The 26,705-nt window shown below is 45.0% G+C and overlaps 2 protein-coding genes across 4 annotated transcripts in view; one reads left to right on the forward strand and one right to left on the reverse strand.

Moving 5' to 3' along the window:
* Positions 1-7,248, forward strand: part of FAM83H (family with sequence similarity 83 member H) — a 58,366-nt gene extending 51,118 nt beyond the window's left edge. The window contains exon 5 of the mRNA XM_050939342.1: positions 1,378-7,248. Coding sequence (XP_050795299.1) covers positions 1,378-4,033 — 2,656 coding nt within the window. The 3' untranslated portion in view covers positions 4,034-7,248. The remainder of the gene's footprint in view (positions 1-1,377) is intronic.
* MAPK15 (mitogen-activated protein kinase 15) overlaps positions 1,645-26,705 on the reverse strand; it is an 87,918-nt gene continuing 62,857 nt past the window's right edge. For 2 of the 3 annotated variants that reach the window (XM_050939353.1, XM_050939354.1), the window contains exons 13-14: positions 20,691-20,852; positions 19,344-20,285 (exon numbers count right to left, since the gene is read on the reverse strand). In XM_050939353.1, coding sequence (XP_050795310.1) covers positions 20,061-20,285; positions 20,691-20,852 — 387 coding nt within the window. In that variant the 3' untranslated portion in view covers positions 19,344-20,060. Of the gene's footprint in view, positions 1,722-19,343; positions 20,286-20,690; positions 20,853-26,705 lie in introns of those variants that run through there. The other variant, XM_050939355.1, reaches the window with a different exon arrangement.

Consider the following 26,705-nt stretch of genomic DNA (forward strand, 5'->3'; position numbering starts at 1 on the left):
AAACTAACTGGTCTGTAGTTTCCTGGGTTGTTTTTATTTCCCTTTTTATAGATAGGCACTATATTTGCCCCCTTCCAGTCTTCTGGAATCTCCCCCGTCTCCCATGATTTCCCAAAGATAATAGCTAGAGGCTCAGATACCTTCTCTATTAACTCCTTGAGTATTCTAGGATGCATTTCATCAGGCCCTGGTGACTTGCAGGCATCTAACTTTTCTAAGTGATTTTTTACTTGCTCTTTTTTTATTTTATCTTCTAAACCTACCCTCTTCCCGTAAACATTCACTATACTAGACATTCCTTCAGACTTCTCAGTGAAGACCGAAACAAAGAAGTCATTAAGCATCTCTGCCATTTCCAAGTCTCCCATTACTGTTTCCCCCTCCTCACTGAGCAGTGGGCCTACCCTGTCCTTGGTCTTCCTCTTGCTTCTAATGTATTGATAAAAAGTCTTCTTGTTTCCCTTTATTCCCATAGCTAGTTTGAGCTCATTTTGTACCTTTGCCTTTCTAATCTTGCCTCTGCTAATATATGGAAGTTACTACATCAATGCCTGTGTTATCCTTCTGAGCTTAGATAGGTCAATCTGATGAAAACAGCATACTAAGTGCTTTTGGTACTCAAGTGAGTGGCCCCACATTAAAAACCCAGATAAGGAAAATCATTACCTCTTCGAGGCAGGGAGCATGCTGTATGGATCTTGGTGGAGAGAGTGAGATAGTACTTGTGAGGAATGGGGTGCTCTTGCAAGGGAGTCCTTGTCTCAGTGGTGTACACGTGGGTACTTTATTTACAAATAAAAAGTATGTATTAAAATAACTTTAAAATATTTAATTTAAAAAAATTCAGCAGAGAACAGTCATATTAGCATGTTTTACCATAACCCTCATCCTCCTTTTTCCCGTCTCCTCTTCTCTGTAGTTACCACTTGATATGTTAGATCTCTCAGTTTAGATCCAAGTATCAGAGGGGTAGCCGTGTTAGTCTGGATCTGTAAAAAGCAACAAAGAGTCCTGTGGCAACTTATAGGCTAACAGATGTATTGGAGCATAAGCTTTCGTGGGTACATGCGTCTGACGAAGTGGGTATTCACCCATGAAAGCTCATGCTCCAATACATCTGTTAGTCTATAAGGTGCCACAGGACTCTTTGTTGCTTTTTTCAATTTAGAACATGAGCCTATTAGAGCTGGAACTGATTGATGCCCAATAATCAATAAGTGTTAATCAGGGGAACTCTTGAGGGCAGAAGAAAGCTGCCAGAGTAGTACTTGGTGCTAGTAGAAGGCTAGACTCAGTGCATGGTGGATGTGAAGTGGTGCCACTGATTTAACACATCAGATCCTAACCACATTTCATCTTTTCTGTATCTTGGTACAGTTTTATGTGGTCCTTTGAGAAGATTCATCGAAGCATTGCTCACATCTTCCAAGGGGAGCTGGTGTCCAGTTTTGATGAAGAATTCCGAATTCTCTTTGCACAGTCAGACCCTCTCATTCCTCCAGCCAATGTCTTGGTGAAGGCAGAGAACCCATTTACCATGGCCCCCTTTGGCAATAATATGCCCTTCTTTCCAAAGAAACCACACCTGCTGTTCCAGAGGGATGACAATGTCTTTCCACCCTTCGTGGACAGAGTTGATCCAGACAGATACTTCTTGTCAGCCTTCAGACGGGACGAACTGATGCGCCATACTATGGAGGGGTCAACAATGCGCATGTATTCTAAGAAGGCAGAAATGGAGAATTGTCAGATAGATCCTGTCAGAGGTTTATTCCGCTCCAAGCAGTTAGAGCTGGATTCCTTTAAGAGACACAGCTTTGCTGAAGGAACCTTTGAAAACTTTTCTTCTTCAAAGCAGTGTTCTAGGCAGATGTTCATGAATAATCTGGATGACTTTAAAATGCAGTCCAGTCACTTTCAAAAGGACCAGTTCTACCAATATCAGTTTGAACATCCCCATGCTTCCAGCAGGCCTCAGGGGTTCTTTGAGCGAATCCGAGGTGGTAGGCCAGGATTCAATGAACTGGAGGACTATGCACAGGGCCCCAGATATCCGGAACTTGAATCCCACTTCCCACAGGAGAGTTTCCCCTTAAGGCTAGATTATGAGCCTTCAAATTCTTCTAGGGAAGTGAGGCATGGTTCTGATCAGGTGAACCCTGCAGGGAATGGCCCACTAGGGCTGATGTCACTAAGGAGGCAAAACATAGGGCAGAAATTCATGTGCCAGACATCCCCCACACAGAAGCAGAGCCTGGAACAACGACTGTTTTTACAAGACCAGGACCCAGATCAGGACAAGAAGACCCAGGAAAACAGAACAGGTTTGCGTAACTGGAGGATTTCTTCATACCTGAGTGCATACCAGTCTGAACCAGGAGACGAAGGCATCCCAATGCCCATGGAATCAGAGTCATATAATGATGTTTTGAGCCTTGGAGAGCCCCTCACAAAGTACCCCAGTGACCTGATCCCATCTTTCAAGTCTCCTATGTCATTTAATAATAAATCATTGGGAATTGAAAGCACCAAAGAATTGACAGGTACTGAGAGAGCAGGCGAGGAGACCTCCCTCGTGAAACAGGATTCTTTTAGGTCCAGGATAAATCCTTTGATCCAGAGGAGCTCAAGGCTCAGGTCTTCTTTGATTTTTAATGCTGCCAGTTTAGATCAGCAAAATATGACAATGGATAAGGTTCAGATGATCCAAAAGGAGCAAATGTCCAGTGAGATTATAAAAGACAATGAAACTATAAAGGCAGCCGCCTCTTCTAAAGTGGCAGAACTTTTAGAAAAGTACAAAACTGTGGGCAAAGACATAGAGAGCGCTACAGTTGGTCACACCAAAGCTGTTTCCAGTTTTCTACAGGAAGAATCTCAGAATGCAGAGAAAAAATGTACCAAATCCGTGCAATACAAGATCCTGGAGAGTAGGGTGCTAGACTCAAAAGAATCCTTCAGTAGTTATAAGATGAACATGGAGTCTGAGAAACAGTTTGGTATGTCTTCCTCAGCCACCCAGCTCCTTGACACACTGAGTAAAGATCCTATAACAAATATTAGTAGCAAAATGGAAAAACTATCTTCTCGGTTTTATTCCACAGACAGCAATCCTGCTCTTCCAACGAAGGAGAACCTGGTATTGGTAGGAGACACTCAGAAGCTTGCTCTGCCAGAGAAGAGGGAGAAATTGACATTCAAAAGAGACACACTGGAACTAGCTGACACAGAATTCAAGAAACTGCAGGCTAGGGTAAGCACCACATCGATTCCTGAAAGTTTATCCAAGAACCAAGGGTCTGACAGCTCTCTCCATAAATCCGAAGAAGAGGGTGCCAAACAGGAACAGAGTCCACTGGAATTTTTTAGGAAAGGGTCGCTAAGGTTGAAACAGTTGCTGAATCCAAAGGGTGATAAGAAATCAGAGGAAGAAACCAATCTTGAGAGTGGAAAGTTTGACAAGCAGACCATGAGCCTTAAACGATCTTCCAAGGGGGATTATCAGGAAGTGATGGAGGAAGAGAAATCCCAAAGGATCACAACAGCATCTGCTCTCAAAAGCAACCAGCCATCTCAGACCAGGTTTGCTTCTTCCACGGCAAACATCCTATACAGCAGTAATCTCCGTGATGACACAAAGGTGATTCTGGAGCAAATTTCTGCCAACAGTCAGAAAAACAGAGCTGAGCTGGCCAAGCAACTACCATCCACAAGTAATCCTGATCTTACCAAGTCTACCAGCAGTTTGGAATATAAAGATGAGAAGGAGAAAACTTGCAACATTAGCAGGTCAGAAAGTTTTGGGAGCCATAAGAAGAATCTTCAGAGGCAACCATCAGAGGATAGAGATACCCTTCTGAAAAAGATGGAGAATATGCGAAAGGAGAAGAGGGTGTATAGTAGGTTTGAGGTCTTCTGCAAGAAGGATGAACAACCAATTCAGAATGATGAGGAATATGACACAGATGCCAAAGACAAGAAAATGGGGAAATTCATGCCCAAACTCCTGGGGACCTTCAAAACCAAAAAATGACCTTAGAAATGCTGCCTAAATCCCAACTCCAGTGGTGGAATTACTATCTGTCAATGGAGAAAGGGGAGGTTATGCTTCAGTGATGGACACTAGTAACATACTGAATACTCCTTCATGTTGTTGAGTGGGCAGTTGTGCAACACTGGCCTCCTACAGCATTATTTCCTCTTACAGTTAAATGGTGATAGGCAATTTTACTGCAATAGGATCCAAATGATAAAAAAAAATTAAATCAACAGATTGTTTAAAACAAAAATAAAGTGGAGTCTATTTATCACCTGCACAGGGAAGCTCCTCAGCAGACAGAACAAGCTTGCTATTATTCGCAGAGGGGTGAAACTATAATGCAAAGCTCTGCCCTAAGCCAGGGAAGTCCGTAATTCTCATTTACAAGAACAATGCTGATTTTTGGATATTTCTCAGGTTGTGGTCCATTTTTTCCTCATATGTGGTGCCAGGAGGATTGTTGACAGTTCCCAGGAGCAAGATCTTGGAGTAAATTATTTGCCCTTACCTGTAGTTATGACCCTGTCCATTGGCACATGTCCAGCTTTTATACTTAGCATTGTATAACCTTATGGGTGTTTTTAAATATAGTTGGAAATATTATTGCTTTAGAGGGAGAGGCATGAGCAGGCAGCTGGAAGGCAGCAGCAGAGGGAATTTGCATGCCATGCTGGGATAAAGAGATGTCTCTAGTTTAAATTAGCCAACCTAGTAGTGCACTGAATCAAGCCTGTACAATGCAGCCTTCATTAAGCAGAATCTTGAGGGTACACCACCAAGAAGAGGTGTTTTCTCTCAGGGAGGGATTTGTAGCAGAGGATAAGCCATTTCAAGTGTTAGCAGGTTCCCTCATTGTGATGATAGGAGAGGGAGGAGGGTTTTAGACAAAAGGAGGAAATAACTGAGCTTTACTGTAACTTATCCTTTCTTAAAGCTCAGCAATGTTTTTTTCTTACATAGATTTCTTTCAGGTTTTTGATACCAGGCCTGGCCCAGACCAGCCTATATGGGTCATGCTGTGGTATTGGATTATCTGGCAGGACAGTGAGTGGAGGGTGGGTGTCAAAAAGAAAGAAGAGGGTTGTACATAAGGTTTGCTGCCTTGGGTCTGCTGTTCTTCTGCCTGGGACTCTCTCTCTTAGGCAACACAGCAACAGTGGCAATGGGTCTCAATGCTGGAAATTATATATGACCTTATATTTTTATCTGTGTGCCCAGAGGTACAAATAAACACATTTGGTAAATTAAAAAATAAATGCATAAAAAGTCACAGCAAGCTCAAGTTCTCAGCTGGCAAGGCAGCATAGGAGAATATCTTAGAGGCTGTGGGATGGGAGAAATAACTCTTTTGAAAATAGGCAACAAGACTTCTGAGAATCAGTTCTGGCCACCTTCCCTTGCTCCACATGACTGCCAGAAACTCAGTTCCCCATTACAACTGTGGCTCCCTCCCAGGCTCAGAGGTTGGGCTTTTACCTGCAGTCTAGGCCATTATGTGACAACTGTAACTGTGTAACCTCTTATTGGAAGTGGCTGCCTTACTCCTTTGGACTGTGTTTCTAACAAGGGGGGTCAAAAGATATAAGGGCTGAGGCCTAACTCATGCATGTCAGCTGCGCCTTAGTTCCTGCAACAACAAGCAAGGTAGAAAGTCAAGCAAAAAACAAAAAAAGGAATGCAGCAGAGAACTGCGTTTTAGAACTCTATTAGAGCCACATCTACAATAGTTATCAAATGATCCTAAAGGACTGGGCAGACCATCTCTTCCTCGCCTGTGTCCTACACTGAAGAGTCTTTTCCATCTCTATCTGAAGAATCTCTCCCAACTTCCCAGCCCAACTCATGTTTCACCTGGTGCATATGTTGTGGGTAGGAAGTAAGTGCCCTTACTTTGAACTATCCTGAGTTTTCCTGCCAACTCCAGTGAGATTGAGAAACAGCTGATGCTCCTTCCATGATCATTAGGACTGCAGGTTTGTCACAGCAGGAAAAAAAAGTCACATATTTTGCTTTTCCCATTTGTCCATGACTTTTTTTCTGTGTCCACAACTCATACTGAAGCGGCAGCTCATGCAGTTCCTGTCCCACGTGTCTGGGTTTGTCTCCCTGCTCTGCATGCTCTGGGTTACAGACCTGCTCAAAATTGACCTGCCAGACCCTCCATCATGACTGGGTGGGAGAAGGGTGAAGGAGAAAACTTCAATGAATGACATTGTGCCCAGGTGGACTAGGCCACAGAACCGCTCAGGTTTGGCCTGCCTTACACTCTATCATGACAGAGCAGTCAGGCCAAACCTAAGCAGTGCTGTGAACCAGTGTGCCTGGTTGCAATGCCAGGAGCAGGGCAATGGGCCAGAACCATGGGACACAGGAGCTGCTGTTGTAGGGTGAGCGTGGGGTGCCAGGTCCAGTCCTGTGGGACAAAGGAGCCATATGTGGGGTGATTGTGGGGTGGGTTCTCTCCGCAGGGGCTACCACCAGCTTCCCCTCTGCTCTCAGCCAGGATTAGGGTTGCAGTGCTCGGGTGGAGGGTACTGCTGCATGTGGTTGGTGCCCCCTTAGTGAGGCAAGGAGGAGGGCATTTTTTTAAATAATTTTTTTTTAAATAATGCTGCATCCCTAATGAAAACTACCAGAGCAGGAGCTGCAAGCTCAGCAACAATGCTACAGGTATGTGGATGACAGATAGGGGAAGGGCCAGCAGTCGACAGCAGTTTTATTTGTGTCTTAAAGAATTTAAGTTTTCAAGATGCCTAGCTGTCATGCTAACAGCACTATATAAATTAATTAAATTTTCAGTGACAAATGGTGGTTATTTTATTGGTTGCTGGAAGCAGTGTCAAATGAAGCCCTGAGTGGCTGGATTTCCCTATTTTAAGAATGGGCTGTTCAGGAAACTTCACAAGTGATGATTGAAATCTCCAGTGATCAAGAGTATATATTATTTCTAATCTGAACAGTTCAATTAGACATAAATATATTAGCAAAAGAAATGAGCAGAGAAGTGGGGAGGAGCTGGCCAAAACCACAATAAGGGCAGTTTTAAATTTACTCCATGTTGCAAATAATACTAGGAGGAAGATGGCACAAGAGTTCATACAGTAGAACAGACGTCTTGCTCCTGTACAGAGCTCCATCTCTTTTCTTATTCAGTTTCTTGCTACTGTTATATATATATTAAGAGGATGCTATCTAAGCAGTTCTGTATATTGTGGTGCATAAAATAAACAAATTAATTTACTAAAACACTGTGTTGGAGTCAGATTTCACACACAGAATTGGTTAATGAAGTACATGATGGTGAGCTGAAAGCTGTAGGTGAGCTGAGGTAGGCAAAGATGTCAAAGCCAGGCAGGCAGTGAGCCAGAGGGTCACAGATTACCTGACCTGTAAATATTTTCCATTTGTACTTTCTTTCCCCAAATAAAAAGAGATTGTTAAAAAGAAAAGAGCCTCAGTGAAGTGTGGCTAATACTAAGAGAAAAAAATAAAAACAGCATGACACATTCTACACCAGGGATCTCAATCTCAAATCTCCACGAGGGCCACATGAGGACTAGTACATTGGCCCGAGGGCCGCATCACTGAAATGATACAAAAGTATAGTCAAAAATGAAAAAAAATGAAGACTAATATAGTATGCTATTAAAAGTCAATGTATTAACTTCTTAAAAACTGTAATGCAAAAAGTCAGTGCTAATTTTGACAGTCATTTCATTTTTGGCCACTTAGCTGGCAGCATTTTGGATCAACCAGAGCATCAATATTAGGTTTCATATCCTGAGACAAAACCAATCTCAGTGTGGCTTGCAAATGTTCATCAGTGAGCCCTGACCTTAACACAGATTTGTTAATCTTCATGGAAGAGAAAAACTGTTCACATATATATGTACTTCCAAACATTGCCATTACCCTTGAGGAAGCAGAGAATAACATGGGAAATCTTTCTTGTGAAACAAACTGGTAGAATTCTGGAATTCCAACATTTGTATACTTCTGCTTCAAAATGGTATCACACTGAAGCTCCACTAACTCCATCTGCATTTCCTCTGCAACACTGTCAATGTCCACAGCAAATGATGTGGAAAAAAGTTGAAAATGTGGTTCTGATACCTGGGGTTCTTTCAACCCAAAGCTCTTGGTAACTTTTACTCTGTGCACGGTGGTGTCAGGAAATCAGGGGAGACACAGCTGTCCGACTGGTAGATGGCTGACACAAATAGGACAACACAAGAGTGCTTTCACTTAAAGCTAAACTTTACTTAGTCTCAAGCACTTACACAGGTCTGCAACAGGTTAGTAAAACACCCCCAACCCTGGATAATTACCGAAGCTGAGTGTGGCTCTCGAGTGGCACAGCGGCAACCCGTCTGCCAGTCCTACTACCTCAAACTTTTTCCCTTTATTTATACATAGTAATATAATGACATGTTCCTTAAAGAAAACTTGTTAAGCAAACAGTTTCAATGGTCCAGCAAGAGGTTTCCTTCTGATTATTGATTAACCAGGTGTGGTATTTTCCCCGAGTCTGCAGCCTTGAGACTCTGTTAGACACATTTCTGAGCACATCCTGCTCTTCTAAAATACAAGTATCAGCAATTTCAACACAATTCTTATCAGGAAGGACACGGGGTCAAGCTGCCCTTTCTGTGGCACCCAAAACCCCTCCCTGCCTTGGTCAAGTTTGAGGCTGCTGCATGGCTATTTTACAGCCTGCTGACTTGGCTGCTTTTAGCAATAAGCCATAGTGGTTTCAGGCACTTAACTGGTTTGCCAAAATCTCCCCGTACAGTTCAAGCGCCTTAAAATCTTTAAACCACACATCAAACTGTTTGTATAAGTTAGAAATGATATCTGCATATTCTTTCAAGGATTTGGGTTTAACTTTTCCTAAGGAATTCAGAGTCGAGAAATGGATCAAATTGCCAGCAGTCAGCTGTTTCCCCCACAAAGTAAGTTTAACTTTGAATGACTTAACACTGTCATACATCTGTGTTATTACCTGTTCTCTACCCTGAAGCTTCAAGTTTGGTGCATTCAGGTGATCAGTTACATCTGTTAGAAAAGCAAGGCTCCAGATAAAAGTGGAATCAGCAAGCTGTGGAATCTCCTTGTTTTTCATTTTCATGAAGAAATCAATCTCCTCTCTAAGTGCAAAAAAAAAGCTTCAAAACATTTCCATGACTCAGCCATCTAACTTCAGTGTGATACAGAAGTTCCCCATATTCACTGTCCATACTTGCTAGAAAAGAAGTGAACTGTCTGTGATTCAGCCCTTGTGAATGTATAAAATTAACGGTTTTAACAACTACATCCATAACGTCCTTCATTTGTAGACTTTTACAACACAGGGCTTCTTGGTGCAAAATATAATGTATACTGGTGCTAATTCCTGGTATATTGAGGCTGTTCAGTTTGGCCTTCAATAATCCAACCACACCAACGTTTTCAGAGCACATTGATGGCGCACCATCCGAAGCCAAAGATATGAGTTTGTTCCATTCCAGTCCTTGAAATATGTCATATCATATTGTGGTACCCTTCAGTGGCATTAAGTCTAGCAACTCTTCAGTTATATTCAAATTACAATCCATGCCTCTAATGAACACTGCACACTGTGCAGTATCTGATGCATCTATACTCTCATCAAGAGCAACTGAAAATGCTTCTAAGTCTTCTGCCGTTTGAATCAACTGTTTTTGCACATTATCTGCTAAATCCATTATCCTACAGGCAACTGTATTGGCAGACAAGCTTATGCCTTCAGAAACTTTCTTCCTATCAGGACATAAAATTTCGCTGGCCTTCACAAGACATTATTTTACAAATAGACCTTCTGGAAAAGGTCGCGATGATTTAGCTGTCATTTCGCTTATCACAAAACTTGTTCTTACTGAATCTTTGCTAGACTTGTTAATCTCCGAAAAGACATTTCTTTGCTTGGCAAATGCTCCTTTAAATTGCCGAATTTTTTCTCTTGGATTTTTCTGGTGAATGAATCATATTTTTCATGGTATATCATGTCATAGTGCCAATGTATGTTATACTCCTTGGGAACAGCATTGGTTCGCTGACAAATAAGGCATTGAATTTTATCTTTTACCTCTGTGAAAAAATATAAATTCTCCCATTTGTCTTGGAAAACTCTTTTCTTCCATGAATATTCTTTTTTTCGACGCACTTTGGAAATGTCAGAATAGATCCAAACTAAGCTATACTACCTAGAGGATGAGTGGTCATAAACTGAATCATCTGAATTACTAGTGATTATTGTTATTGTTTGTTTTCACTAGCACCCACAATATGCTAGGCAACCTCCAAACACAGAAGAAGGCCCAGTCCATCTCCAAAGACCTTACAAGATGAAAGGTAAACAGCCAGAAGAGCAGGGGAACAGGGCATAATATATAACCAAAGTAATCCAGGTGGCAATTGGCCTTATTAGGCAATATGTTATAATAGCCCCACAGAATAGAAATGCTGGGGCAGATCCTTAGCTGGTGTAAATTGCCATAGCTCCACTGACTTCCACTGAACTCTGACAATTTAAACCAGCCGATGATGTGCCCAGCTGTATGCAGTGTTCATGTTTAGCCCTAAGGTCTAAAATTGCCTCTCTCGCTCACTTGAGGCCTTGCTGGATATGGCCCTTAGAATCAGACCACAGGATTTGAAAGTAAGTAACTGGAAGAGTAACCAAAAAGCAGAATGAAAGTGACTGGGAGAATGGGAAGAGACAGAATGAGGGAAACTCACTAACATGGGGGAAGAAAAGAATTGAGCCATACATAAAGAAGAAAGCTCCTGTCCTGTTCCACAGAACAGACGGATTTAAAGTAACTACCATCATTCACAGAAAGAGTCCATTTACCTCCTTCATACCGCTGCCCCAAGAATCTCCTCCCCCAATGAGTAGCTCAAAGACATCAGTGCAAATTATATTCTTTATGGCCTCCACTAAATTATTGCTGAAGAAACTCTAAATGTAGCTGTGCTGCAAGAATCCATTAATTTATATTTTACCTCTCTTCCCCTTCCCCGCCCCCTTTCCAATCCCTTCCCCAAAGCCCCCACCTCAACTCCACCCCCTCCCTATACCTATTTCAACCCCTTCCCCAAATCCCCGTCCCCACCCCACCTTGTCTCCGCCTCCTCCCCTGAGCGCGCCATGTTCCTGCTCCTCCCCCCCACCCTCAGAGCGTGCAAGCAGCTGTTTGGTGGCGGCTGGGCGGGAAGCCTGGGAGGTAGGCAGAGGAGCGGGTGAGTGGCGTGCTTGGGGGCAGGGCCGGCCCTAGGAGAAACTTCCACCTTGCACCCTCCCCCATCCCCGAGCCCCAGCCCTGAGGCGCCCCCCCCGTGGCAGCTCCCCACCCCCCCACCCTGAGGCACCCCCCCCACCCCAGCTCACCCCTGCTCCATGCACAAGCATAATAAGCACACTGAGCACGCTGTCGCTGCTTCACTTCCCCCGCCTCCCAGGCTTGTGGCGCCTAAGCTGATTGGCGCCACAAGCCTGGGAGGCGGGAGAAGTGAAGCACCCTCGGCGTGCTCGGGGAGGAGGTGGGGCAGGGGTGAGCTGAGGTGGGGAGTTCTCCTGTGTGCCGCCCCACCCCCCCTTACTTGCTTCAGGCGGCCCTCCCCGCGCTCCCCTGCCCCAGCTCCCTCTGCCTAAATGCAGGCGGTGACCAGGGTGGCCAAAGATCAGAGCGCCGTGGTCGCTGCCAAAGAAAATGCCACCCCCCCCAAACCCTAGCACCCTAGATGACCGCATAGATCACCTAAATAGTTGCACCGGCTCTGCTTGGGGGGGAGGGAGGAGGAGGTGGGGCAGGTGGGGTTTGGGAGCTTGGCTGCCGGTGGGTGCAGAGCACCCACTAATTTTTCCCCATGGGTGCTCCAGCCCTGGAGCACCCACGGAGTCGGTGCCTATGGCAGGCTGCAGGTTTGAGACCCCTGTTCTACATCAAGTTCTACACTTCTAATAACTTTATACACCTCTCCCCCGATATAACGCTGTCCTTGGGAGTCAAAACATCTTACCATGTTACAGGTGAAACAGCGTTACATTGAACTTCCTTTGATCCGCTGGAGTGCAGGAATCCTGGGCGGGGGGGGGCCATCAGGGGGCAAGAAGCAGAGGGTGGTCGGATAGGGGGTGGGGGTCGGGCCATGCCTGGCTGTTTGGGGAGGCACAGCCTCCCCTAACCAGTCCTCTATACAATTTTGGCAACCTGATATGGCCCTCAGGCCAAAAAGCTTGCCCGCCCCTGTCCTAACCCCTTGCCAATGATGAGTGGCCATTACAGACTGCAGTTTGCCCCAGTGAGAGGGGGCTAGATGATGACTGGCAGTAGCCACTGAGGCAAGGTGGGTATAGGGGCTTGGGGGTTACCCTGGGAGGGGAGACCCAGAGCGGGGGTACTGAAGAGGGTAAAACACTGAGGTAAAGGGCACTGGGGTCTGGGAGGGATGTGGGGCCTGAGGCAGGCAAGACAGCAGCCAGCAGAGGGTGCTCCTGAGCTGGAGTTGAGCTAATTCCCAAGATGACCAGCAAGAGGTGCCGCACTAGTGACTGTAGACCTTGCTACAATACCCCAAATTAAAAAACATAGTAAGAGAACCAAAAGAGTGCCACTGTGGCTAAACAACAAAGTAAGGTCAGTCCCGGGTCCGGTTTTGTTCAATATCTTCATTAATGATCCAGAGGATGGCATAGACTGAACCCTCAGCAAATTTGCAGATGACACTAAACTGGGAGAAGTGGTAGATATGCTGGAGGGTAGGGATAGGATACAGAGGGACCTAGACAAATTAGAGGAGTGGGCCAAAAAAAGTCCATGTTGAACTTCATCAGATAAGTGCAGAGTCCTGCACTTAGGATGGAAGAATCCCATGCACTGCTACAGACTAGGGACCGAATGGCTAGGCAGCAGTTCTGCAGAAAAGGACCTAGGAGTTACAGTGGATGAGAAGCTGTATATGAGTCGCCAGTGTGCTCTTGTTGCCAAGAAGGCTAATGGCATTTTTGGCTGTATAAGTAGGGGCTTTGCCAGCAGATCGAGGGACGTGATCATTCCCTTCTATTCAACATTGGCAAGGCCTCATCTGGAGTAGTGTGTCCCATTTTGGGCCCCATACTACAAGAAGGAGATGGAAAAATTGGAAAGAGTCCAGCGGAGGGAAACAAAAATGATTAGGGGGCTGGAGCACATGACCTACGAGCAGAGGCTGAGGGAATTGGGATTGTTTAGTCTGCTGAAGATAAGAATGAGGGGGAATTTGATAGCTGCTTTCAACTACCTGAAAGGGGGTTCCAAAGAGGATGGATCTAGACTGTTCTCAGTGGCAACAGATGACAGAACAAGGAGTAATGGTCTCAAGTTGCAGTGGGGGAGGTTTAGGTTGGATATTAGGAAAAACTTTTTCACTAGGAGGGGAGTGAAGCACTGGAATGGGTTACCTAGGGAGGTGGTGGAATCTCCTTCCTTAAAGGTTTTTAAGGTCAGGCTTGACAAAGCCCTGGCTGGGATGATTTAGTTGGGAATTGGTCCTGCTTTGAGCAGGGGGTTGGACTAGATCACCTCCTAAGGTCCCTTCCAACCCTGATATTCTATGATTCTATAAATGAAGCAGTGAGAAGCAAAAAGGCATTCTTTAGAAAATGGACGCTAAATCCTAGTGAGGAAAACAGAAAGGAGTCTAAATGCTGGCAAATGAAGTGTAAAAATACAATTAGGAAGGCCAGAATAGAATTTGAAGAACAGCTAGCCAAAGACTCAAAAAGTAATATCAAAATCTGTTATAAGTGCATCAGAAGCGGGAAGTCTGCTAAACAACCAGTGGGGGGCACTGGACGATTGAGGTGCTAAAGGAGCACTCAAGGATGATAAGGCCATTGCAGAGAAACTAACTGAATTCTTTGCATCAGTCTTCAAGGCTGAGGATGTGAGGGAGATTGGCTCAGATTTGGTATTCTTTTTAGGTGACAAATCGGAGGAATTGTCCCAGATTGAGGTGTCATTAGAGGAGCTTTTGGAACAAATTGATCAACTAAACCATAATAAGTCACCAGGATCAAATAGTATTCACCCAAGACTTCTAAAGGAACTCAAATGTGAAATTGCAGAACTACTAACTGTAGTCTGTAACCTGTCATTTAAATCCGTTTCTGTACCCCAGATGAATGGAGGATAGCTAATGTGATGCCAATTTTTAATAAAGGCTCCAGAGGTGATCCTGGCAATTGTAGGCTGGTAAGCCTGACTTCAGTACCGGGCAAACTGGTTGAAACTATAGTAAAAAACCAAACGGTCAGACCCATAATTTGTTTGGGAAAAGTCAACATGCTTTTTGTTAAGGGAAATCATGCCTCACCAATCTACTAGAATTCTTTGAGGGGAGTCAACAAGCATGTGGACAAGGGGGATCCAGTGGATATAGTGTACTTAGATTTTCAGAAAGCCTTTGAGAAGGTCCCTCACCAAAGGCTCTTAAGCAAAGTAAGCTGTCACGGGATAATAGGGAAGGTTCTCTCATGAATTGGTAACTGGTTAAAAGACAGGAAAAACAAGGGGTAGGAATAAATGGTCAGTTTTCAGAATGGAGAGTGGTGAATAGTGGTATCTCCCAGGGGTCTGTACTGGAACCAGTCCCATGCAACATATTCATAAATGATCTGGAAAAAGTAGTAAACAGTGAGGTGGCAAAATCTGCAGATGATACAAAACTACTCAAGATAGTTAAGTCCCAGGCAGACTGTGAAGTGCTACAAAAGTCTCTCTCAAAACTGGGTGACTGGGCAACAAAACAGCAGATGAAATTCAATGTTGATAAATGCAAAGTAATGCACATTGGAAAACATAATCCCAATTGTACATATAAAATGATGGGTTCCAAATCAGCTATTACTGCTCAAGAAAGAGATCCTGGAGTCATTGTGGATAGTTCTCTGAAAACATCCACTCAATGTGCAGCAGCAGTCAAAGTGAACAGAATGTTGGGAATCATTAAGAAAGGGATAGATAATAAGACAGAAAATATCATATTGCCTCTATATAAATCCATGGTACACCCACGTCTTGAATACCGTGTGCAGATGTGGGCTCCACATCTCAAAAAATGTATAGTGGAATCGGAAGAGGTTCAGAAAAGGGCAACAAAAATGATTAGGGGTATGGAACAGCTGCCATATGAGGAAACATTAGTAAGACTGGGCCTTTTCAGCCTGGAAAAGAGATGACTAAGAGGGGAATATGATAGAGGTCTATAAAATCAGGACTGGTGTGGAGAAGGTAAATAAGGAAGTGTTATTTACTGCTTCTCATAACACAAGAACTAGGGGTCACCAAACGAAATTAATAGGCAGCAGGTTTAAAACAAACAAAAGGAAGTATTTTTTTCATACAATACACAGTCAAACTGTGGAACTCCTTGTGGAACATCCATCCAGAGGATGTTGTGAAGGCCAAGACTATAACAGGGTTCAAAAAAGAACTAGATAAGTTAATGGAGGATAGGTCCAGCAATGGCTATTAGCCAGAATGGACAGGGATGGTGTCCCTAGCCTCTGTTTGCCAGAAGCTGGGAATAGGTGACAGGGGATGGATAGCTTGATGATTACCTGTTCTGTTCATTCCCTCTGGGGCACCTGGCAATTGGCCACTGTCGGAAAACAGGATACTGGGCTAGATGGACCTTTGGTCTGACCCAGTATGGCTGTTCTTATGTTCTTGCTAAATATGACACTGCCACAGGTTAGGTAGTATCACCCTTCAGTGAAAAGCCCCACCCCAGAAATAAGGATTGACTTAAAATCCGTCATTTCAGAGGAACAATTGGTAGCCAGAAAGTTACTCCAACCAGCCCATGTCTCCTCTGACACAGCAGCCCGTTCCAGGGCCATGGCTGCTACCATGAGAAGGGCATTCTGGTTACAGTTCTCAGGGACACCCAAAGAAGTCCAAATGACTACAGAAGTGCTCTCTCTCTTTCAAAGGGCCTTTGAACTGCACCTATATTAGAGTTCTTTGAAGGGGTCAACAAATATGTGGAGAAGGGGGATCCAGTGGACATAGTGTACTTAGATTTCCAGAAAGCCTTTGACAAGGTCCCTCAACAAAGGCTCTTATGTAAATTAAGCTCTCATGGGATAAGAGGGAAGGTCCTTGCATGGATTGAGAACTGGTTAAAAGACAGGGAACAAAGGGTAGGAATTAATGGTAAATTCTCAGAATGGAGAGGGGTAACTAGTGGTGTTCCCCAAGGGTCAGTCCTAGGACCAGTCCTATTCAACTTATCCATAAATGATCTGGAGAAAGGGGTAAAAAGTGAGGAGTTGCCTCTGGCCAAACTGCTCCTGGGAACCTGCTGTCTGCTGTGCAGAACGGGAGGGGTGGCGCTGTCAGGGTGTCCCCCTGCCTGTGTACCCGGTCTCTGCTGAACTGGGGTGGGGGAACAGGAATTTGCTGCTGCTGCTTCTAGGGCCTGGTCTACACTACGCGTTTATACCAAATTTAGCAGCGTTAAACCGATTTAACCCTACACACGTCCACACAACGAAACCCTTTATATCACTCGACTTTATACAATCTGTTTTAAAAAAACAGTTTCTGTAAAATCGGAATAATCCCGTAGTGCAGACATACCCTAGGTCAGGAGTGGGAGCTGCTGGCTGCTGCTGCTGTCTGAACAAGTCTTCAGACTAGTGGAGTGCTGTATTTAAAGTGACAGCGTGCTGTCTCTCATACTCTCTCAACACACACACACTGTCTCTCTCATACTCCCCTAACACACACCCTTTGTGTCACACACATACACACAGTCTCACACTCCCCCAACATAGTCTCTCTCACACTCTCTGAACACACTGTCTGTCTGTCTCTCGAATACACACAAACACTGTCTCTCACTCCCCAATACACACACTGCCTCCCAATACACACTTGTATTATTATTGTTATTGTTGTTATTATTATTACTTGGTACTTCCTGTCGAAATGCACATATATTCTCTGTAATTTTATTCTTTCAAAGTTTAAGGATTACAGTGCTATTATTTTAGTTTGATTCATCTGTGCATTTCATAATTTTATTTCTTTCTTATGCTTAAATTTAATTCTTTGAGTAATGAATTCTAAAATGCCTAGCCTGTCCTGGCTGGAGTAATTATCATTATCACTTTCAATACCATATTGTGCTTTTTCATTCATTATTTAAAAAGGTACACTCAAATAGTATCCTTCTAGAATGTAAATTAAGCTTGTACTCATTTTATCAGTGCCAGTTTAAAAAATAATAGCTAATCACATAACTTTAGACACTGTTCAGATGAAGGTCGCTTATTTTCAAATGGTATTTTTAGTTTAATCTGTAAAATAACTTAAAATTTGTACAAAAATAAATGCAGATCCAAGTATAATGCTATTAGCAATGAAGGAGTCAAATGTTAGTGAATCACATACATGATTGTGATCGGTAAACATAAATGCCTGTTCTTAATAAAAGAGAAAAAAGCCTAAATCATGTCTATTAAAATTAAGTAAATACATTTTTAGTGGAGTGAAAAACAATTGACTAAAATAGAGTAGATAATGGCAGTAACATAGAGTGCATCTGTTAAATAAAATTTGCTTACTTTTTCTACTTTACTAAAGATAGCGTACAAAGTATCAAACTTCTGTTTCTGATATCTCTGTTAAAGTTCCAAAACTGATACCTCAAGGCTTGGGATTGGGAATATCTCGCTGTATTATCTCCTGATTGTTCTAAATTTACATATAAATTTAAAATATGGCTTTAACTGGAGTTTGTATGTATTTTTTTTCTTTCTTTATACAGGAATTGGATACTGCACTCCTGTGAGCTAATTCTTAAGTTATCTGCAACCCCCCTCCCCCCAAAAAAATCCCTAGAGTTTTCAGGTGCCTAAGTAGTCTCTGGAACATGGCTAAAGTTTCCCCCTAGCCCCCAAAATCTGAAATAGTGCCCCTCGTGAGCCAGGAGTGGCCAGAGGGCTGCAGGAGACCATTGGCTTTGGCAAGATGCAGCCCCTGTGAGACGGCACAAAGCCAGCCTTTAGCCGCAGGCAGAGCATTAGGCACCACAAGCCACAGCGCAGAAATAAGGGTGGCAGCACACTATATAGGAAATTGTTAAACAGAAACAAAATACTGAGTCCTAACACTAAGTCCCTAATGTGCTGATCATTTCTCTACTCTGGCTCAATCACCAAGGAGTCAGGACCATGGCTTTCTTCTGTTTGGTTAATAAAAGCTAAACAGCAAATAGAAGATGGGTTACTTCAACTGGAGAAAGTCAAATCAATGTGAACTCAGAAGTCTCTTGTACACAAGATGGTGAGTTTCCCAATTCCTCCTTGCTGCCTCATCTTGGCCATGGCCCAGGAGGTCCTGACACTGTTTCCCTGATGGTCTGTGAAAGTCAACATTTCCTTTTCCTCTTGAGGCCTTCCCCAGCCATCCTTTATCTTCTCTTTATAACCCTAACCTAAGAAGTCCTTAGTTAACTCATTCCTTTCCTACCTTAGTGTGGGAGAGGGATAGCTCAGTGGTTTGAGCATTGACCTACTAAAGTCAGGGTTGTGAATTCAATCCTTTAGGAGGCCACTTAGGGATCTGGGGCAACAATCAGTACTTGGTCCTACTAGTGAAGGCAGGGGGCTGGACTCAATGACCTTTTGGTGTCCCTTCCAGTTCTAGGAGATAGGTATATCTCCATATATATATACACACACACACACATATATATATATACACACACTCACACACACACACACATATACACCAGCTCCTTAAACTATGTATCACTGTAATTCCCCCAGAAACAATAAAAGTCACTTCTGAGAAAAGCCAGCTAAATAAACCATCTTTTGAATCTATAGACAAAGCTGGAGATATGATGGGCTAACAAAAGAGTTTAGAAAATTTTCAGAGTTGGTGACAGAAAAATATTTAAAACACAATAATTTGAATATTGTTTTTCTGATTTAAAAACACTACCCCGCAATGAGATGTGGTTTGTGAAACTTCAGGGACAGTGGCTTCTTTTGGGGAAAGTTGAGAGGAGAAAGCATTTGAAAGACCGCAGTTAAAGTGGGAAGTTAGCTTTAGCCTTAACTATGCTAGGACTACTGTTGCTCTATAATGACTTTATGATGATTCAGCAAGGCATCTCATGGACTGCTGCATTCTGGGAGAGACAAGTGAATGTATAATCAGTGTCAGGCCATTAGACAAGGAAGCACTTCCCTAGTGATTCTCTCTCATTCACTTTTACACAGCGGACAACATGCTGTGAAAGGAAGGTACATCCCTCAGTGAAATATAAGCAGTTTATTATTACAATACATACAAGAGTATATCCACACATGATAGTTATAGTATTAAATACACTGGAGAAAAATACATAAAGAAAGGGAACTACTTTACTGGACTGAGAGAACGTTAACTGTTTTTGTGCCCCAAAAGGACATGGGAATTACTGGGAACATATAGTGAAGGGAGTTCAAGATATCCATGGTAAATTTAGTCTTCCTGGGCTTCAGAGAATGGTCTATTCTTTGTTACCTGCTCCTCTCCAAAGTTTGGATTCAGTGAACACAAACAGATTGAGGCCAATAGAGATGGACAAATAAGCCTGGATATATCTAACAACACAAGCCAGTAGCAGAATAAAGCAGCTTTCTGTAGCTATCAGCGATACTGAATATGAGGAATAGTATGTAAAGATAAACTGTGCCTACAGCATTGTATGGAAACAAATAATGCTGTGTCCCCTGCCTACCTTGTGGCTTTGCACAGGCTTGAGAAGTTAAATGGATCAGAATGCCAGACCATTGTTGGATCTTGCTCAGAGAAAGTGGCACTGGGTCCTATATGATGAGTGCAGGCAGCACTTCTCTAGCATTTGGGGTCCTGCCAAATGCCTGGGAGTGAGGTTGTACCCCAACTGTTTGTTCCCTACAGGGCCTGTAGATGGATGGATTTGGCTGTACTCCACTTGGTCAGTGCTGGTGAGTATTCAATGCTGGTGCCTGTTGGCAGAAATTTGATATTGGAAGATTCTGGAGTGCAGATTTACAGATGGTCCCATAGGACTGGGAGTAACTGCCCATTGATGCCTTGGGATCTCCAGCAGCTCCCATATTTGCTGTGACCTGAAACATCTTTTTACTGGACTTCAGAAAAGGGTGCGCATCCCTGCTGGGAAACTGTGGGTTCCTTGGATTCTGTGTAAGAAAGAAGAGCAAAGACAGCTCAGGCATCCTAAATCAATTCCTCATACAGAAGCAAGGGGTGTGGGAAATGAAATGGTCTGGGGAGTGGGACAGATTCTGGCTATGCAGAGAAGGAGTAGGGCAAATCCCAGAGTGTGGAGGAGAAGGGGCATAGGGCAGAATTGTCCAGAAGGTGAAGGAGAGAAGGTTGTAAAGGAGAAGGAGTGCTGGCTGAGCCACAACATGGAGAAGACAGTGGGGATCAAACAAGATATGAAGAGACATAGACTATGATCCCACCACAAAAGTGAGAGAAGGACTGAGCCTGAGTTTGAAGGGAAAGGTGTATAGCTGTAGGTACATTGTGCAGCTCCAATGAGCCACTTGAAATGGTGAAAGGCAAATGCCCATACTCACTAGTCTGGTACTAGCTGCTGTCACCCCAACCATCATGGGAGAGTCCTTCCTGGTCAGGTGATTATGGATAGCAGCTTCCTGTGCCTGACTGGATAGTGAAAACCATCTCTGGTTGGATACGGACTGACCTTGAGAGTCAGGACCTTTTGGCACTTGCTGATCCTGGAGAAGAAAGATATCAGTGACAGGATTGAGCAGCACTGTCTAGCGGCCACTGGGGCTGGATGAAGAGGATCAGCATTCTGCAAACGAAGCTCTTTTCTTGCTATCATCACAAAACAAGTGGAATTTCTTGCCAGGCAGGATTTATTAAAGGACTACATCTGTGGTTTTCACACCTGGGGTGATCACCTCCATTCACATTTCTTTCTCAGGGTGGCTAACCATTTCTGTACCAGTGCAAGGGAATACACAGGGGTTAACCCTTCAGAAATTATGTTGTTTCTGTTCAAAGTCTCTTTTACCTTTGAAAATGAGCACATGCACAGGTTTTGGACATATATATGCACCAAACACGCATTGTGTTAACTAGCACTTGGTATCTAATTCACCAGCAGAAGAGAAGGTTACTCACTTTGTAGTAACAGGTTCTTCGAGATGTGTCCCCCTGTGGGTGCTCCACTCTAGGTGACGATGCATCCTGGTGCCGTTGGTCGGAGATCTGTGATAGCAGTGCCTAGCTGGGACGCACGCGGCCAGCTGTTGTCTCGGGGCCATCGTTAGGGTCTGTCTGTGCACGCGTGTCCTACAACCCCTCAGTTCCTTCTCTACTGTAGAGTTGTCTGATTTGTACGCCAAAGTAGAGAGGAGAAGGGTGGGTAGTGGAGCACCCACAGGGTCACACATCTCAAAGAATGTCAGTTACTGCAAGGTGAGTAACCTTCTCTTCTTCGAGTGCCATCCCTATGGGTGCTGCACTCCAGGTGAATGTGAAGCAGTACCCACTATGGTTGGTGGGACTTTGGAGTTGCATCATTAATAACAGTAGACAGTACTGTGTGGCCTACTATGGTGTCTGCTGTAGTGTCCTGTGTGATAGTGTAATGTTTGGCGAACGTGTGGTCTGATGCCCATGTAGCTGCCTTGCATATGTCTGTAATAGGTACATTATGCAGGAATGCAACAGATGTTGACATCGCTCTAGTACAGTGTGTTTTGATGCCCTCGGGGGGTTGAGCATTCTGGATCTGGTAGCAGGACTTAATGCATTCGGATATCCACTTGGAAACTCATTGCTTGGAAATAGCAGTACCCTTCAATCGTTCGGTAGTGGACACGAATAGTCTAGGAGATTTATGGAATGCCTTAGTTCTGTCCAAATAAAAGGCAATTGCACATCTGACATCAATAGAGTGACCAGATGTCCTGATTTTATAGGGACAGTCCTAATATTTGGGGCTTTTTCTTACATGGGTGCCTACTACCCTACAACCTCTGTCCTGATTTTTCACACTTGCTAGCTGGTCACCCTAGACATCAAGAGTAAAATCATAGAATATCAAGGTTGGAAGGGACCTCAGGAGGTTATCTAGTCCAACCCCCTGCTCAATCCTCAGACAGATTTTTTACCCCAGTTCCCTAAATGGTCCCCTGAAGGATTGAACTCAAACCCTGGGTTTAGCAGGCCAACGCTCAAACCACTGAGCTATCCCTCCCCATGTAATGCTATTTCCTGTGGGTTCTTATGAGGTTGGGGGTAGAATGCAGGTAGGTGTATTGGCTGATTGAGATGGAAGGTGGACACCACCTTGGGAAGAAATTTGGGATGGAGTCACATTGTAACCTTGTCTTTAAAGAAAATTGTGTAGGGAGGGTAGGCCATTAGCGTGCTTATTTCCCCGATCCTTCTTGCCGATGTTATGGAGACTAAGAGAGCTACTTCCAAGGACGTGTGTAGTATGGAGGAGGTAGCCAGTGGTTCAAAGAGGTTTCATGAGATCTTGGAGAACTAGGTTCAGATTCCAGGTAGCTGTGGGTAGGTGAATCTCAGGGTAAAGGGTTTGAAGGCCTGTGAGGAAACATTTTATGGTGAAGTGGATGAAAACTGAAAACCCGTCCAGCGTGTCATGGAAGGTATTAACTGTCGCAGGGTATACTCTGATAGAGATGAGCAATAGTCCATCTTTTTTTAGTTGTAAGAGGTAGTCCAAGATATCAGGGAGAGGCGTGCTGTTGGGGTGGCAAGTTTCTGTTGGAGCACCATATGGAGAACCATTTCCACTTCTGCATGTAACTCTTACTAGTGGAGTCTCATCTACTGTGCAGGAGGGTGTGTTGGACCTGCTCCGAACAAGCTACTTCTTGGGTTTGGAACTAGGAAGGAACCATGCAGTTAGATGGAGCTTCAGCAGTTGTGGGTGGAGAATCTGACTGTTGCCCTGGGAGAGCAGATCCGGTCTGTTGGAAAGAGTTCTTGGAGGGTGGATGGACATGCGCAGCAGGTAAGGATACCATGTCTGTCTGGGCCAACCTGAGGCAATAAGTATAACGCTGGCCTTGTCCTCTTTGATCTTGCGCAAGACTCTGTGTATCAGTGGGACCAGTGGGAAAGCGTACATGAGTGTCTTGTTCCACAGCGCACAGTCAACCTGTGGAACTCCTTGCTGAGGAAGTTGTGAAGGATAGGACTATAACAGCATTTAAAAGAGAACTGGATAAATTCATGGAGGTTAAGTCCATTAATGGCTATTAGCCAGGACAGGTAAGGAATGGTGTCCCTAGACTCTGTTTGTCAGAGGGTGGGAATGGATGGCAAGAGAGAGATCACTTGATCATTACCTGTTAGGTTCACTCCCTCTGGGGCACCTGGGATTGGCCACTGTCAGTAGACAGCATATTGGGCTAGATGGACCATTGATCTGACCCAGTAAGACCATTCTTATGGTCTTACGACACGTCTCCGAGGGATGTGGGCCCGAGTCCCACCCTGGAGCAGAGTAGATGGAATTTGCAGTTTTGTGTTGTGGCAAACAGATCTAAAGATGGGGTGCCCAGTGGGAGAAGAGCTGTCGCAGTATCGTGGGGTGTAATTCCCATTTGTGTTCTTCTGATAAGAGTCTGCTGAATGTGTCAGCGGTAGCGTTCTGACACCCAGACAGGTAGGACGCAGTGATCTCTATGCGATGTTGTATGCACCAATTCTATAGTTGGATGGCTTCTGTTTCGTCCCCCTCCACATCTGTTGATGTAGAACGTGCATGCTATATTGTCTGTCAAGACTCAAATAGATTTGTTCCTTATGATAGGGAGAAAGTGGAGGCAAGCATATCTGACTGCTCTGAGCTCTAGAAGACGTATGTGTAGACGCGTCTCTGACAGGGACCCTCTGCCCTGTGGAATCTCCATCTCTGGAGATATTTAAGAGTAGGTTAGATAAATGTCTATCAGGGATGGTCTAGACAGTATTTGGTCCTGCCATGAGGGCAGGGGACTGGACTTGATGACCTCTCGAGGTCCCTTCCAGTCCTAGAGTCTATGAGTCTATGAGAATGTTGTGTGATCTCCTAGATGCACACCCCAGCCTATCAGGGAAGCATCTGTTGTGAGCATAAGCACAAGGGAATTTTGATGGAAGGGGACACCTGTGCATATGTTTCCCGTTTTTGTCCACTATTGCAGGGAGACTAATAGCTTTGCTGGAGGAGTTAGCATCATGTGGAGGATGTGCCCACCGGGTTTGTATATGGAACTGAGCTAACCCTGAAGGCATCTCATATGTAGTCTGGCATATTCGACCATGAAGGTGGTGGCTGCCATGTGACCAAGAAGCTGCAGGCATGGTCTTGCCTCCACTCTGGGGCAAATGGATAACGTGTGTATGAGGTGTATGATGGTGAGGAATCTGATGTGTGGAAGTGAGGCTCTGGTCAAAATTGAGTCCAGATGCGCCCTGATGAACTCAATTTGCTATGTGGGTATCGGTGGATTTTTGGAAGTTTATTTGCAGGCCTGGACTGTGGAAAAGGGAGATGGTAAAATGATTGGCCTCTAATGTCGTTTTGTATGATCGGCCTTTGATAAGGCAGTTGTCTAGGTAGGGGAAAGGACAGTTACCTGTTCCATAACTGGCATTCTTCGAGATGTGTTGCTCAGGTGTATTCCACAGTAAGCGTGTGTGCTCGCCACGTGCACTGGTGCTGGAAGTTTTTCGCTTAGCAATACCCATGGGGGGGGAGCACCACTGTGACCCCTGGAGTGGCGCCTCTATATTGCACTGTAAGGGGAGCTGCGCACTCCCCCTACCCTCGGTTGTTTCTTGCCAGACAACTCCATCAGAGGGGAAGGAGGGCAGGATGTGGAATACACCTGAGCAACACATCTGGAAGAACGCCAGTTACGGAACAGGTTAACTGTTCTTTCTTCTTTGAGTGATTGCTCATGTGTATTCCACAGTAGGTGACTCCAAGCTATATCTGATGGAGGTGGGTAGGAGTTTAAGGGTTTCCGGGACAGAGTGCCACCCCGCCAAACCCGGCGTCATCCCTTGCTTGGGAGACGATCGCATAGTGTGAGGAAAAGGTGTGGACAGAGGACCACGTGGCAGCTCTACATATGTCCTGGATAGGGATGTGGGCTACATAGGCGGCCAACGAGGCCTGCGCTCTTGTAGAATGTGCCTTTACGATAGGCAGCAGGGGAACCCCTGCCAAGTCGTAACACGTGCGTATGCATGAGGTGATCCAGCGGGAAAGGCGCTGGGTGGAAACTAGTTGCCCCCTCATGTGCTCATGCCCCCTCATGTGCTCTGCCGACGCAACGAACAGTTGCGAGGATTCCCTGGATTGTCTGGTTTGGTCTAGGTAAAAGGCCAGCGCTCTATGTACATCCAGTGTATGTAGACAGCATTCCTCATTGGAGGAATGGGGCTTAGGACAGAGTACTGATAGGAAAATATCCTGATCCATATGGAAAGTGGAGACCACCTTCAGGAGAAAAGCGGGGTGTAGGCGAAGCTGGACCTTATCCTTGTGGAAGACCGTATATGGGGGTTCCAAGGTCAAGGCCCTAAGCTCCAAGACACAGCGGGCTGAGGTGATAGCCACCAAAAAATGCCACTTTCCAAGACAAGTGGAACCAGGAACACATGGCCAAGGGTTCAAAGAGAGGACCCGTTAGGCAGGATAGCACTAGATTCAGTTCCCACTGTGGGACCGGGGCCTGGCATATGGGAATGAATGATCTAGGCCCTTTAAAAAGTGGGAGGTCATCTGGTGGCAGAAAACCGAGTGACCCTGCACCGGAGGGTGGAAGGCTGAAATGGCCACTAAATGTACCTTGACGGAGGCAGGAACTAGTCCTTGGGTCATAAGAGACAGGAGGTAATCGAGAATGAGCTGGATGGATGCAGATGAAGGGGAAGTGCCCCGCTCCCCCGCCCAGCTAGAGAACCTAGACCATTTGGCTAGTTATTTCCGTCGCGCGGATTAGTCTGACATCCTCTAAACACCTTCCCTCCTCCTCATTTAACCATGCAGCAACCACGCTGTCAGGTGAAGCATGGCCAGGTTGGGGTGGAGAAGGTATCCCTTCTTCTGGGAGAGGAGATCCGGGCGAAGCGGCAGCCTCCACTGGGGGGCTTCTAGAAGTTGCATGAGGGTCCCATACCAATGTTGGCAGGCCTAATCCGGGGCTATGAGGATAACCCTCGACCCGTCTGCCTTTACTTTCTGCAGGACCTTGCTTATCAGTGGGAACGGTGGAAAGGCATAGAACAGTTGGCCTGACCACCAGAGAAGGAATGCATCTGAGATCGCCCCCCTTTCTGCCCCTGCCTTGGGCAGCGTCGGTTCTCGGTGGTAGCAAAGAGGTCGACCTGGGGAGCTCCTCACTCTCAGAAGAGCTGTCGGGCAACCTCCCAGTGGAGTGACCACTCGTATTGGTGGGAAAACACCCTGCTGAGGCAATCGGCTCGCACATTGCACGTGCCGGGTAGGTGGAAGGCCCGTAGGTCCAGGGCTTCCTGGCACAGGGCCGAGGTACGCGTGCCCCCCTGCCTTTTGATGTAATACATTGTGG

The sequence above is a fragment of the Gopherus flavomarginatus genome, chromosome 2 (assembly GCF_025201925.1).
Source record: "Gopherus flavomarginatus isolate rGopFla2 chromosome 2, rGopFla2.mat.asm, whole genome shotgun sequence".
Taxonomy (NCBI): domain Eukaryota; kingdom Metazoa; phylum Chordata; order Testudines; family Testudinidae; genus Gopherus; species Gopherus flavomarginatus.